Source organism: Talpa occidentalis, unplaced genomic scaffold, assembly GCF_014898055.3.
Source record: "Talpa occidentalis isolate TD23 unplaced genomic scaffold, MPIMG_talOcc4v2.1 talOcc4.13, whole genome shotgun sequence".
Lineage (NCBI taxonomy): Eukaryota > Metazoa > Chordata > Mammalia > Eulipotyphla > Talpidae > Talpa > Talpa occidentalis.
The window spans coordinates 49,313,214-49,329,185 of record NW_023601322.1 but is presented as its reverse complement, the minus strand read 5'-3'; the positions used below and the strand labels follow the sequence as shown (position 1 = coordinate 49,329,185).

General features: G+C 40.7%; 1 protein-coding gene across 4 annotated transcripts in view; it reads right to left on the bottom strand.

Moving 5' to 3' along the window:
• Positions 1 to 5,347: 5,347 nt before the first annotated feature.
• The window catches only part of RALBP1 (ralA binding protein 1), a 45,072-nt gene continuing 34,447 nt past the window's right edge, over positions 5,348 to 15,972 (bottom strand). For all 4 annotated transcript variants that reach the window (XM_037508839.2, XM_054694212.1, XM_054694211.1 and 1 more), the window contains 4 exons: positions 14,248 to 14,355; positions 9,579 to 9,700; positions 9,071 to 9,194; positions 5,348 to 7,242 (listed from right to left, as the gene is read on the bottom strand). In XM_037508839.2, the coding sequence (XP_037364736.1) occupies positions 6,976 to 7,242; positions 9,071 to 9,194; positions 9,579 to 9,700; positions 14,248 to 14,355 (621 nt within the window). In that variant the 3' untranslated portion in view covers positions 5,348 to 6,975. The remainder of the gene's footprint in view (positions 7,243 to 9,070; positions 9,195 to 9,578; positions 9,701 to 14,247; positions 14,356 to 15,972) is intronic.

The following is a 15,972-nucleotide window of genomic DNA, read 5'->3' as shown; positions in this document are numbered from 1 at the left end:
TTCCTTGTGTGTCCACACACCCTGCCCACAGGTATCGGTATCAGACAACATGCATTTGCAGTGAGTGTGCCCACGATATTACTTTCAAGGCAAAGAGCCAATCCGGGTCACTTCTAACTTCCCTTTCTCTCTTCTACCTACTGGATGTCATCATCTTGTTGCGTTGGGCGCTCTGCTGTCTCTGACTTGAACAGCACTTAGGATCACAGTAAACTTTGTAGCAGGTACCTCGAGCAGGGTTGCTGGTTGAGACACAAAGGAAGGGTACCTGCACTAAGTCTAGAAAGATACTGAGGTCACTGCTTTAGGCAAAAGGGTATCGAAGAAACAGAAAATAGGGTCCCAAATTAGATATGGTTTGCAAGGGATATCGTTGCAAATGTTAGTCACTGTGGGACCTGAATTCAGTTAAAGGTGTACAGGGCTTCCCTGGTGGCCTAAGGGTTAAGTTTACTCAGTGCTATCACCGCTATGACCTGAGTTCAATCCCGGCCAGGAAGCTAGCCACATGGCACAGCAGACTTCTCCAGTTTTGCCCACTGCTCCCCTCAACAGTGTGTTTCAATAGATCTTCCTGCTCTGCTCCCCACTATCTCTGGTGAGTCCTCTCACCCCCCACATCTCTGGCCTATACCCCAGTTCTTCTATGCAAAATTAAAAAATAATGAAGCAGGCATCTGTGTTTCAGGAGGCAATGCTCAACAGTGAGCAGATTTCACCCAGAGAGCGCTGTGGCACTGCTGCTCCTCAGGGGACCCTGCTGAGGGACCCTGCCTAATGGTTCATTCCTAAGAACTTAATATCCCTTCTACACATATTTATGGAGCCAATAGCAGACATACAGTCCGATCTTAGTAGAAGTGACAGCACATGTTTTTATCCATAACCACGTGAGAAACTCAGTGACTTGTGGAGCAATCCTTTTCAGAAGCCTACAGACACCCAGTGAGGCACCTCTTGCTTTCTCTGTACCTGGTATTTTCAGTAATTGCTTGCCTTTGTTGAAGCTGGGGCACTGCAGAATCCTACTTAACCCTCCTGCCGACCACCACCTCCACACCCATCAACCTTGACAGGCCCAGGACACCAGTCTGGTTGCCACTTATCCCCCTGAGGGGTATATGGTGACCATGCAGGTACCAACTTGGGGCCACACCCCTACTGTAACCTCAGTCTGTTGTTCAAAACCAGGCAGCAAGCCCAAAATGGAGCCACGTAGACTAAGCTCGTCAAACTGGAATTCATTACAACTTTGGTTCTTCCAGAAATGGAATCTTAAGTCAATCAGGAACTGCCTGATCTGCAGTAACCTGCCTGACAGACCCCTTTCGTCCCTTCAAGGACAGTAACTGCAATAACCACCCACTCTCCTGCCTGCTGTGTCTTCCTTGTTCCTCGGCCTTCTGCCGAAGAAATGTTTATACAACTTCTTGGAGCTTCTTTTCATCTCTTAGAGTAAATGCTGTCTGATTCAAACAGAATTTTGATCAAATAAACTTCAAACTTTGAATTGCCTCAGTTTACCTTTCAAAAGTTCTAGTCTCATTTGAGGGATCCAGGAACCACCAGGAAGAGGTGTCAACCTGGAGTAGTTACCTGCTAAGCCCCTGAGCCTGCCACTTCTTGCTGCCACTGTAGGTTGTGAGTAAGTCCCTCTCAGATCCTAAGTCCACAGGTTTTGTGTCAACGAGCTTTCAGACTTTGAGTATTTCTTTTTTCTGGACTAGGTCCTGAGACCAGACTACTTACCACAAAGGATAGTAGGGAAGTTATTTTTTTCCTCTAGTTTCTGGCACCCAGGATGAGCTCTGCTGGGAAACCCCAGTCACTTCAGAGCCTGCAACAGGACACTGGGGGAGCTGGTGGGAATGGTAAGGGGTGAGAATTCTTAGCAACGTCAGCTCTCCCAGGTCTGTACCTGTGATGCCTGGTTGAGAGAGAAGTAAAATGTCACATTGCCCCTTTCTTTCTAAAGCCAGATTGGCAGGGGGAAAAAATTGTACAAATTAGTTGATTGACTTAAAACTTGTGAATTTGTGATCAAGGGCCCATTTGTTGTTGGCATTTTTTCCCTCAGTGACAATGTCCTGAAAACTTGCCTTGGCAACTGTCAGTTTAGGGTCCCCAAAGTTTAGCAGACAGAAACCTGTGCTGGCTCCATTTGTGACTAGGGGCCTACCAACTTGCCGCATCTCAAGGGAACTGTCCTTTTGACTCTTTAGAAGTGGCTCTGCATCTTGGGAGGGTAATGCTTTCTTGCACCCTCTTTGGGATCCCATCTCTTACCCAAGAGGCTGTTCAGTACTGCCAGGATTATTTCTCATTTGTCCTGAGAAGGTATTTGAAAGGATTTTTTTAAAGTACCTCGATGATCAGAAATTGGCCAAATCAGAAACTGGTAATCAGAGTCTGGTTGAACTCATTTTAGGCTTTCTCTCCTAAGCTAAATGAACTATTTGAAAGAAAGTCATCCTGAAGCTCTTGTGAATTTCTTAAGACATTCTAAAGACACACAGTTCTAAATCTAGAAGGTAGGAATCTTTAGACCTCCATCTTAGAGATTTTCTTCTGATACACTGGAAAAAACTGAAGATGATATAGTTGGATGACTGAGTGGGCTCCCCAATGTCGTCCAGGTTTCAACTCAATTTCTCGGAAATTGGAGTAACAGTTCTTGTCTTACAAACTGAATCTTGGGTCTCTCTAGTGGCATAGAGCTTAAGTCTCAGCACTATCATTCTATCACTGCTGGCCTGAGTTCGATCACTCCCGGCCGGGGAGCTGACCCACATGGCGTAGCAGACCTCTCCTGTCTAGCCCCCTGCTTCCCTCAGCAGTGTGTTTCAGTGGATCCACCTGTTCTGCTCCCCATTCTGTCTCTGGTGAATCCTCTTACCCCCTGCACCTCTGGCCTATACCCCAGTTCTTGTATGCATAAATAAATAAAAACATCTTTATATAAAAAAATAGCGCCTTCACAAAACAGAAATGCAGCTCTGGAAACAACTCATAGTTCACCTGTCCTTTTTACCAATTGCAAAACCTCCCGATTCATCGCAAAAGACTTGTAGATACTGTAAAAGTAAAGTTTCAGAATCTTCCAAATCTCCAGGAAGGCTATAGATAAAGGTTCACCTACAAATAGCGCAAGCAAGAGGATAAGCTTCCAACAGTAGATGGTGCCTGGTGATTCACTTGGCATCAGCTACCTTGATGCTGCTTTAACCACTCTTGAGTTCTTCAGCTCCAGTAGTCATTTCTTTAGTTTCAATATCTTTGGTAAAATAATATTTCTGTTCATTGATTTTATTCCTAATCCACTGAACTACATTTCTAAATTTTCTTTTTTTTTTTTCCTAAAGATATATTTATTTATTTATACAAGCACTGGGTACAGTCAGAAGTGCAGGAGGGTGAGAGAATTCACCAGAGCCAGAGCAGGGAACAGAGCAGGCAGACTAACAAAATACACTGCTGAGGGGAGCAGCGGGCACTGCAGGAGAGGTCTGTTGCGCCATGTGGGACCCTTGCTGGTGGCCCAGGATCCAATCAGTGCTGCAGAGTCTGCGGGCAGCTTTGCAGCCCAGCGCTGCAAACCAATGCGCCACCGGGGAGGCCCTACATTTCTAAATTTTCTTACAGCTTGTTGGGTTTCTTCTTCATCTGATGACTGATTTGAATTCTCTATCAGGTCAGACTTCCATGACTTTCAGGTTGGTTTCAGGAGAATTAGTGTTTTCTTTTTGTGATACTATATTACTGTGATTTTTATTATTTTTTAAAGATTTATTGATCTGGGGTGTAGGCCAGAGATGATGGGGGTGATTTACCAGAGACAGAGTGGGGAACAGAACAGGCGGATCTACGGAAGCACACTGCTGAGGGGAGCAGCGGGCGAGACCAGAGTGGTCTGCTGCGCCATGTGGGTAGCTCCCTGGCCGGGGATCCAACTCAGGTCACAGCTGTGATAGTGCCGAGACTTAATCCCTCCATCACCAGGGAAGCCCATTACTGTGATTTTTAATGCGTTTGATGAAATGCTCCTCTGCTGGTATATTTGAAGTAGCTCACACCTTATGTTTAGGTAAAGTTTTGTTCACTTAGATTCGAATCCAACAGTTTAGTACAGAAACCTTTATTTTGCTCTCCAGTAGGTGGTGCTATGGTATACACTTTTGGTTTCTCTTAGCTGGCCCAGTTTCCATCCAGCACTGCCTCTTCCAGGAGTCATTGGTGTCCTTTTGTTGCTGGTTGTACCTTTGGGGTGGCTTGTGTCACTGATTTTTGGGATCACTGCCTGGTTCCTGGAATGATGGGTGTTTTGAGGGTCACCCAGGTTGTAGATTGTGAGCTGTGCGGGGAGAAGATGGAAAGGGGACCAGTATCCTGGGAGCTGCCATTGATTCATACTCTGCTATTGCTTTTTCCTCTGGGGCCATAGACCCACTGTGCTTGCGAGTTTCACTTGGCACGTAGGCATTGCAGAGGGAAAACAAAGGGGTGCTTCTGCTGCCATCTTCTCTCCAGGGACCTGGGTCAGTGTTGTGAGCTCTGCCAGTGCTGCCGTTGGATTCAGCACACTGGGCCAAGGCTATAGCTACCTATGCTCTGTCACCTTCCTTTTGCTCAGGTTCACAGTTTCCATTTTAACTCTTGCCCCGTTCCGACCCCTCTACGGGCCTCAGTCTACCTTCAGGTTTCAGTTACACAGATGTGTGAATGTCTCTGGCTCCCTGGTGTAATGAGCAGAGGGATCTTTGTTGCGTTATAGATGTCTTGCTAGTTGTAAATTGAAGAGGAGACAAAGGTAGAAATTTATGCAGCCATGGTGCTGATGCTTTTGTCACAACTCAGGCTTGAGAGACTGATGAAAAGGAGGGAATTGCCAACAGATCCAAACAGAGTTGCTGTTTGGTGATGCTAAGTTCATCACCAAACAAGAACTACGGCTTCAGCTCTTCCAGAAATGCTATTTTAATTCCCATAGGAAGCAAACATTGCAATGACCCAATTTCTTTGCCAACTTGGGCCAGATGACCTGTGTATCCAGCTAGAAGGGCAAAGTTCACTCGCCATGGGATTCAGGATGTGGCTCACAGAGGAGCTGCACACCCCTCCTGGCCAGCCGGGCTGTGCACATATCTACACCTCACTCAGTGTGAGAACCAGCCTGGGGATGGAGGAGGACAGCTGCTGACCACTGCAGAGACAAATGGATGGTCATCAACTGTTCAGGTGGGCGTACAGAATAAGTTAAACATTTTGTTTACTCTGGGACCTTGAAGTATCAAACCAATTCCTGGAGCCAGGGGCGCTCCATTATTTGAATGTGTACAAAAGACAAGAAGTTGTTTTTTTTTTTCCTCAAATGGCTGTTGAATTTATTTGCTTGATCAATAATAATCCTGGCAAAAATTAGGTAACCAACGCCGAGACAATTGTAATGAAATACTAATTTTAAAAATCCATGACACCTTGATAGAAATTAGAGTTTACACAAACAAAAAGAAACTTCAACATTGCCAGCAAATATAAAATGAATCTAATATGACCGACAGGACAGCAAAAAGATTTTTATACATTTATATTTGACACCTGACCATATTTTCAGTCACCATAATATCTTCTCTCCAGATTTAAAAAAATAGTATGCTGATTTCTATAACAAAGCTTTTTTTCGTACAAAAATCAAATAATGGCCAACAAGTCACAACAGTGCAATAGGTAGAGGATAAAAAACCGCATCAAACAGGTGCTGAAAATAAATACTAACTAGGAGGAGGAGAGGACAGAGTCCCCATGGGGAGGGGGGGTGTTTCCATCACCTTGAGTGTGTGGGGTTTGTCTTCACAGCCATGAGAGCTGACCTACCTCGTGGGTACCACTGACTGGACAGAGCATGACTGAACAAAGGTGCCTGAGGTCACCACAGACGTAGCAGAAGCAAGAAAACAGGGCTGGGGATCACAGCTATCATGAGAGTTCTGTCTATTGCTCAATCACATCCATTGGGACTCCATCAGCAGGTTCACTGAGACAATATGGATAATTTAAAACTGTTGTGTAAGAGCATATATATGGCTTATTCAGGCAAAGAGAAGTTCACATTCTAGCCCAAGCAAGCAATCTAAGTCATTCTGTTTTTAATGGAAGGTCAGTGTCATAGATTTCTGGTTCAAGACACATCCTTGTGGATACACTGGGCCCATGTGGCCACTTACGACCAACCCAGTGAAAACCATTTGCTGATCACGAGCAGTGAGGAGCTGGAGGAGAGAGGTGGTACTGCCCCAGGGCTGGTGGGCGGGCTCTACAGGCAGCTCTGTGACCAACTAGGCCATCCTGGTGACTCAGGCTCATGGACTGTGGTTTCGGACTATTAAAGGAGAGTGACAGGGCAGGTAAAGGTAACCCCAATAAGAGCCATTCTGACCAGTCAGGAAATATGAGGCAGCTCCCCATTATATAATCTGCACCGAAAAGGTGTAAAAGGCACAAGCAAGAGTGACTAGGTAAGCAGAGATCCCGGAGGGTGAGACTACGGGGTAATCCACAAGGCAAGAACAGTATTTACCTTGTCTGGCTCCCCCCGCCCCCCCTCCTGAACAAGAGAAAGAGATCCTGATTCTGCCATAATAAAAAAAGCAAAGAAAGACAATTTTTGGTTTAAAAAGAAGCCACTCAAGGGTTAAAATAGTTATTTTAAGTTAACAAAGAAAATTAATCTTCAAATAAGCTGATCCTATCTGGAAAATTCATCTGTCCCCTATAAGCCTACAATGTGTCCATTGCTTTCTCCTCCTGTGTAACCTGAGCCTGACGCGGAGAAGTCATACGTGTGAAAGAAGGAAGGGTCTCTGAGAAGAAAAGACATCTTTACAGAATGTACAGCAGAGAGTTGTGCACTCTGACTCTCGGTATTACAGTAAGATGCACAGGTCTTGTTGGGTCTGGAGGATTCCATGACCCAGCTGCTCAGATGGGCGTCTCCTTCCTGTCTCTGCTTGGGGAGGGCTTGGCCTGCTCCTTGCCTGCCTTTGGCTGCTCTTTAGCTGCTTTTGTCTCTGGGGTGGTGTCTCTGGGCACCTGGGAAGTGCCCCCACGCCTCTCGGGCTCTTCGTCATCCTGGGTCTGCGACTCGGGCTTGGCTCGCTGCAGCTGGAGCAGGCGGAGTTGCACACGCAGTTCAATGATGGCCTCTCGCTCTTCATGAATCGCTTGGTTCAAATGATTGTTCTTTATCTTGAGAATGAAAGAACAGTTGTGACTTAAGAAGGTCAAGAGAAAAATGATTCAGGAGGAGAGGACATTTAACAAAGGTATCCTACCTAAGAGTCTATTTTTGTTTCAATCAATTTATTAACAGAAGACGCGCCATGAACATGAATGTGCAAATGAAGTACACAAACACCTTAACCCAGAGGGAGAAAATTCAGGAATATAAACTCTGTTCCTAACTACAGAAGAGTGACTAAATCTAGGGGGAAAAATGTACAAATAGATAACAATTATTTTAAGAATCGTAAGAGGTCTAGTGTCTCAAACTTATGTTTTTGAACTGGCTCCTGACCAGCCTTAGCGGAAGATGCAAGTGTTTTTAGTACAACTGGGAAGGGGCAGGGGGACACATTAGAAACAGGATAAAATCCTAGAATTATCTCAAAAGTGAATGCTCTTTGTCTTTCGTGAATGGCATACTTTATATCTGAACTGTGCTACGAAGTCAAACCACAGAAAACTACTATCACATCTAAGTTCCCTGCACTCACTCTGGGATGTTAATATAAAACAGCAACTAATGCCCAACGCTGCTACCCACACCCCTCGCAGAGGCAGGAACTGCACGGTGTGCCTCCCCTCCTCTTGCCATGGCGTTTCCCGTTTGTATTTCCCGGTCTCCCTGGCACCCAGCTCCAGCCACAAAACAGCCTTTGCTACGAGGGCAGAGCACCAGGGCTGGGTTCCCATCTTGCATTCCGCCCTTGACACCGGAGCACTCCTTGTTTCCTTTTCTCTTCCTGATGAAAAGATGGGCCGGACTTTGGACCCAAAGTGGAAAAAACCCTATGTAGAGGATAGCAGACCTGGACGTCTGCCAGATGAGACTAGTTCAAATCATGAAAGTATTCTCTGTCATAGCAGCTTAACTTAATCCCAAGCATTCGAAGTCCAGAATATGTTTTCCTACTTAGGATTTTTATGTGATCTGAAAATGTTAAGAAAACAAAGTAAGGCGCTAACGTGAGATGTAGTGACCCAGGTCTCGTTGACTACTCCACTTCCACCTCACACCTCTGGCTCTGACAAGTGTCTTGTCCTTGAGCCTCAGTGGGCAGCCTCTCTGAACTATCCCCAGGTTCAATGACGAAGACTTTCGTGGGTGGTGTTTTTGAGTGGAATTCTTTAGTTTTCTATGTGCTATGTATCCATGGTTTTCTCCAACAGCTGAATGCACCTGAACGAAGGAAACAAAGCTGTCTGTTGTTCTTAGAGGCCTTTCTGAGAAAAGAATGGTTGCTCTCCCAACCTAGAGCAAAACATCTGAAGACAATGTTTTATTTGGAGTAAAAAGGGAAATTCTAATCAAAAGTATTTAAGTCTGCTGCTGTCTTTTCACTGTGCAGTTGCTTCCCAGTTCCCACTGCTGAATTTACTCTCCCTTGCTGCTTTATGGGTTAAGGGTCAACTCTGTTCCTTATTGTACCCAAAGGACAATTTAGAAAACTTTTCCTTTGTCCTCTACTACTCCTTTCTTGGTCCCTCTTCTCTGGGAACATATCAAATCATTCAAAGTTGCTCAAACTGACATAGTCAGGTGTAGCTCACCTTGGTGACACTAAACTCACAAAGTCATACTTCAGGGACAGCCCATGGAGGACATATCTACGTCATCTGCTGGACTGCACTCAGTTTGCACCTTACAAACTCTGGTGAGTTTGCTCTAAATTCCACTCTACTTAGCATTTCCAGTTGGTTACCAAAGGAAAAGGGAAATCTAAGGGGGAATGTATAAACGCCACAATTTTCTAGAAAACAGTGTGATTTCTGTTACTTCCCCTCCCCAACTCACTTCCAGCTCTTCATTCTGCCTCTGTAAATCTTCCAGGATGATCTGAAGCTCCTCTTCATCTTCACTCTCACTCTCACTCTCAGAGGAGTATTCCTCAGTCTCACTGCGGCCGTGCTGCTGACGACTGCAGGGCGAGATAACAAATACTTTCTAAGCAAGGAGGGTATGCTTATCTGTTCTGACCTCCCTTTTTACTTTATATAATTTTCATGAGTCTACTTCCTCTAACACCATTCTTTTTTTTTTTTTTTTTTTTGTGGGACCCTCGCCGGCGGCCGGGAAATGAACCAGCGCGGCAGAGGCTGGGGGCAGCCTCGCAGCCCAGCGCTCAACTGCTGCGCCACCAGGGGAGGCCCCTATAACACCATTCTTAAGAACTGATGAATAAAAAACTTAAAGATAATTCATTTTAGATGCCTATTTTCTTTAATTTAAAAGTGAGAACTGAAACACATTTATACTAAAGTAAGTATTCTTGGAAACTTCAAAATCCTCTGCTTTCTTTTACCTCTGGATTTCAGCAATCTCAGCTCTAAGACGTTCAATCTCTTCTTTTTCTGAAGCAATCTGTCGGCGCAGAAACTGCTCCATGGCTAAAAGCTCCTCTTGTTCAGTCAGGATCTCATTCTCCTAAAATAATGATCACTGGTGAACACCTTTTTGAGTTTAAATCTAGGAAATGTCACTTTTTTGAGATCTATGCTCCTCTGAATTCTTTAGCCCTGTACACAAATCATGTGAAAGCTTGTATACATGTCCAAAAATATCTTGTTTCCTCAATGTTAAGAGACAGCTTCAATGTTAAAGGTAAACTAAGTTAGGAAGAATGACTAGATTTTTCTCAGGACATAAAATCCCACATAGGGGGGAATTCCATGACCTTATTTTGCAAAAGCTCCCTTGGATGATAGCACAATGGGCACAAAGCCAAAGTTCAAGTGATTAAATCTGCTTCTACTTTCCAGCCCTTCCTGAAAGTTTTCCCTTTTTTTAGGGCCAAAGGTGACCTCTGACAGCGTCACCAGGAAAAAGAAGGATCCAGGAGATCTGAGGTTGGTATGTCAGCATCACCTTGAGGCAGACTTGAGTGAAGAAAAGATGTTCACAAAGAAATCGTTTTTCCACACTGTAAGCCACCATCTTTCTCAATCCATATCCCCAGAGAAAATATTAATAAATATTCTGTTTCACAGAATATTTCTAAAACTGACTGGATCACCAATTGGGAAAATCTGCCATTATCTAGAGAAAAAGCCCTAAAGCAGACAAAACTTAGGTGGTAACAGAGGTGTAGGGCTATGGAAATAAGAAGGCGGAGAAAGACAAAGGTCTATAGCATTTCTTTCCAAAGGATGGAGAGGTTTTTGTGGTCAAACAACAACACTATGATCAAGTTCTAAAGTGAACTACCCAAAGCCTCCAAAAAGCATAAAGAATCTTTCTCTGAGATGTAATATGCAGTATTTCTCAGGTGTTTCTAAACAGAAATGTTTTTCCCCTACCTCAAAGTACAAGGCTAACATTCCAAGAAGTAACAGATCAAAAACTGCAAGTCGTAATTTGAGACTTCATTCTCTCTTCATAAGAATTACGTCTTTGCTAGCAAAATAATGTGACAGAAGTGAACAAAATAACTTTAATTTACAGGACTTTGAATATCCCATATACATAAGCTTCTAAAAGCTAGGCATACTCTGCTGTTCTTTCTGGTTAAAATGGGAATTTCCAGGACACAGTAAGGTTGACTTCAGAAATTCAGAAAGAGCGAAATGAATTCATCTTCAACTCTATGCCTGGAATATAGTAAGTACTTAGGAGCTATTTGTTGAATCAACAAATGAATAACAATTCATCTCCAGAAATTGATTTTTACCTGCAAAGAATAAAATAAAAACATCTAAAAGGTGTTATTAGCAACAACTACCAGCGGAAATCTGTATCATTGCATTTTTAAGAATGCCAACTTTGTGATGTCAGAAATAATATATTTATTAAAGTCTAGTATCACTAATATGGAATGAGAAGCACTAATCTATAAATTAGGGAAAATATATACAACTCAAAACTATGTACAGACAAAGTGAGATTAAGTAAAACATATAGAACAGTGAGCTTAAGTAAAACACCTAGGACTGAGTAAAAGGTACTCAATTAGAAGGAAATTTCTTTTTCCCTACCTTTTTTTTGCTTTTCTATTTTTTTATTTTTTTTTCCCTATGGAAACAACCCAAATGCCCAAAAATAGATGACTGGATCAAGAAGATGTGATACATATACACAATGGAATATTACTCAGCAATCAAAAAAGATAAACACATGCAGTTTGCAGCAAACATGTATGGAACCAGAAGGGATCATGCTCAGTGAAATAAGTCAGAAAGAAAAAGAAAAATACCGGATGGTCTCACTCATAGCAGGAATTTAGAAAACCTAAATAAGGGACCAGGGAAAAAACTAATACAAAGTAAAAATCAAAATCAACAAGCAAGTATAAACCAGAGACATACTACGGGGGGTGGGGAGTAAGAAGGATTAAAGTCAAAATAAGGGGGGGAGGTGCAATTATATGGGGAATAGAACCAAAATGAAAATGTATACATCGTGCAAAAATGAAAAATGATGTAAGAATTATATAAAATATTAATTTGAAAAACTAACTAACTAACTAACTAAATTCTCTACCTTTTTAAAAAATGATTTATTTATTTAGCATACAAGACTGGGGGTACAGGCCAGAGGTGCAGAGGGTGAGAGGATTCACTAGAGAGAGAGAGTAGAGAGTGGGGAACAGAACAGGCAGACTGACTGAAATACACTGCTGAGGTTTTCCCTAACTTTTTGACCCTGCCTTTATGCAAACACCACATAAAAGTAGGGTTAAATATACCTAGTACAGTCCCTCCTTCTAAAATCTCTAAATCATCTTATAAATTTGGTTGAAAGAAAATACCTCTGAAGCTAAGCTTCTCTAAGTACAAATTTAAAAATGACAAATAAGAGTCTTACAACACTTCTGAACAACCAATGGAACAAAGAAGAAATTGAGTATCTTGAGATAAATGAAAATAAAAACAAAATATACCAAAACTTATGGGACTTTGAAGAGGGAAATGTAGTGATAAATGAGCACATTAAGAAAAAAGACGCGCTCATAGAAACAACTTAGCTTTCTATCTCAAGGAATTAGAAAAAGACTGAATCTGAAGTTAGCAGGAAGGAAATACATACCAGGGAATTAATAAAAATGATCTTGAAAAAAAAAAGCCCTAAAGATTCCAATAAATAATAATTAGAACTAATAGTAAAGCTGCAGATAATAAATCAACATCCAAAAAAATCAGTTGCATTTCTACATAACAATGAACTATGTGAAAAAGAAATTAAAAAAAAAAAAAAACAATTTCATTTATAATAGCATAAAAAAGTAATAAATTTAGCCAAAGAGGTGAAAGATCTATACAACAAAAACTATAAACCACTGATGAAAGTGAAGACAGAAATCAATGTGAAGATATTCCATGTTTGTAAACTGATAGAAATAATATTATTATAATGCCTACCCTATCGCTTCTCAGCCTTTTGGCTAAGATCAAGTGTATAAAGCCTACCCTATCCAGTGTGATCTCCAGAGTCAATGAAAGCGGTATCACAATTTCTAAGTTTTCTTCACAGTAAGAGAAGAAACAACCCTAAAATTCCAACAGAATCTCAAAAGACTGCTAACAGCCAAAGCAATCTTGAACAAAATAAAGAAAGATGGGAGGCATTAGACTACCTGAGCTGTAAATATACTACAAAGTCATTATAATCAAAACAATATGGCACTGGCATAAAAACAGATATATTCCAATGAAATAAATCCATGCACTGGCATAAAAACAGATATAGTCCAATGAAACAAAACAGAACCCAGAAACAAACCCATGCATTTATGGTCAATTCATCTTTGACAAAGTTATTCAGAACACAATGAGGAAAGGACAGGTCCTTCAATAAATGATGTTGGGTAAATTGGTTTTCCACATGCAAAGTAATCAAACTAGACCCTTATCTCACTCAATATACAAAAATCAACTCAAACTGAATTGAAGACTTCAACATAAGACCTAAAATGAAACTATTAGAAGGAAACTTAGGGAAAGGTTTTGTCTGGGTAGTCATATTTTGGATATGACCCCAAAGGTACAGACAACAGAGTGAAAAGACAACCTTTGGAATGAGAAAATATTTGAAAACCATACATTTGATAAGGGGTTAATATTTAAAATATAAAGATCTCAAATCAATAGCAAAAACTACCCAATTAGAAAAATAATCTGAACATAGAGTTTTCAAAAGAAGACAAATGGCAAACTGATAAATGAAGACGTTTAATATCAATAATAACTAGGAAAATGCAAATGGAAAACATAGTAATATATCTTTGTACATGCCTCAGAATGGTTATTATCAAAAAAAGGCAACACTTTTATGCCTTTAGTGGGGTATAAATTGGTAAACTATTATGGAAAACAGTATGGAGGTTCCTAAAAAGATATGACCCAACAATCGCACTTGTGGTATATATCCAAAGGAAATGAAAACAGGATATGAAGAGATATATCTGTACTCACAAGTTCACCACAACATTATTCACAATAGCCAAAATATGGAAACAACCCAAATGCCAGATGAATAAAGGATGTAGTGTATGTGCACAGACACAGACATACCAGGAATATCATTCAGCCATGAAAAAGAAGGAAATGCCACCATTATGACCACATGGATAAACATGGAGGACATTACGTTAAGTGTAATAGGCCAGGTAGAGAGAGACATACCATATGACATAACTTACATGCAGAATATTAAAAAAAAAAAAAAAAGGTCAAGCTCATAAGAGTAAATGTTGGTTACCAGGATCGGTGGGTGGGGAAAATGGGGAGATGGTGGTCAAGGGCAAAAGGTGCAATTATGTAGAATGATTAAGTCTAGAAATCTAATGTAAGGCATGATGACTACAGTAAATAATACTGTACTGACCACTGCAGTAAATTTCAGGTGCTCATCACACACAATTAGTTGTAGTAATAATTTCACTACATATGTGATCAAATCATTATAATGTATACCTTAAATTTATACAATTTTTATTTAAGAAAATCTTTCAAAAAAGAGAAAAAAGGTTAACTTACTTGGGCAAGGAGAATATTGATAACTTCTTCATTTTCATTCATTTCTTCTTTGGAAACATCCTCTTTTGAAAGACTGGCTATCTCTTGTGCAATCTTGGTTTCACACTCCTGTCAAATAAGACAAATGAAAAAGAACTAGTCAGTCTAAATATGATACATATTCAACATCATTACGATTATAAATTAAAAAGTAACAGAAAGTCAGATGAATCATCTGGATAAATGGGTCTTTGTTAACTGGGCTTGGAAAATAACATGTGGATTTTAGTTTGTGGCTATACTATGAAAAATGCTCAATTCTGGCTAATGTGCTCACCATTACACATAAATTACCTTCTGTGGTATTTTTTTGTAGGGAGTCAATTTTAAGCATATATTTCAGAGTTCTGACAAATGTATACATTCAAGTAACTACCCCGGCAGTCATATAAAACATTCCCATCATCACACAAAATGACTGCAGAGAGGGGCTCTGCCAACATCTTCAGACCCCTGAAACCACTGACCCACTTTCCATTGCTCGAGCTTTTCCTTTCCTTGAGTTTCACGTAAACTGAATCAATCATGCAAAAGAATGAAACTGGACTAGTGTCTCACACCATATACAAAAACCAACTCAAAATGGAGAAAAGACCTGAATGTAAAACCTGAACCATACAATATGTACAAGAAAACACAGGCAAAACACTCCATGACATACATCTCAGAAATACTTTTAAAAACACATGCCCCAAAGCAAAGAAAATGAAAGAAAAGACAAACAGCTAGGACTACATCAAACTAAAAAGCTTCTGTACAGCAAAAGAGACAATAACCAAGATGAACAGACGCCCTACAGATTGATATAAAATATGTACACTCCACACAATAAGGGACTGATCATAAAGATCTATAAGGAGCCTACACAATTCAACAAAAACAAAATAAAGAATCCAGTCAAAAAATGGGCAGAACTAAAAAGACACTTCTCCAAAAAGGAAATGCAGATAGCCAACAGATACATGAAAAAATGGTCAACATCACTAGTAATCAAGGAAAGGCAAAGCAAAACCACAATGCGGTATCACCTCACACCAGGAAGAATCAAAAAAGATAAACTCATGTCATTCACAGCAACATGGATGGAACTGGAAGGGATTATGCTCAGTGAAATAGTGAGAAGGAAAAAGAAAAATATTGGATGGTTTTGCTTATAGAAGGTATTATAGAGAAACCAAAGACAGGGTAGAGAAAGAAAAAAAAGACAAAACTAGAAAGCAAACTACAAATCGGAGACACACAGCAAGGAAGGAGGAGGGAGCAGGATCAAATCAGGGGAGAGAAAAGCACAGATTATGGTGACTGACTTGAGAGGAAAAATCAGACATTATACAAAAATAAACAACAATATTAAATATATATATTTAAATAAATATATCTAATAAAAAATTGAATTAATCACTAAGTAGTCTTTTTATCTGGCTTCATCTAACATAATGCTTTACAACTCATCCATTTTTTTTGTTTGTATCAGTAATTTGCTGAATAATATGCCATGATATAAACATATCCCAATTTATCCATTCAACAGCTTATACACACTGGCTCCTTTCTAGTTTTTATTTATTATTCTTAGAGCTGTTATGAACATTTGTATATGCATTTTGTGAGTATATGCTTTGTTCTCTTAAATACCATGAAGGGGAATTGCTGGGTCATATGGTAACCATATATAAACTGGCAAAG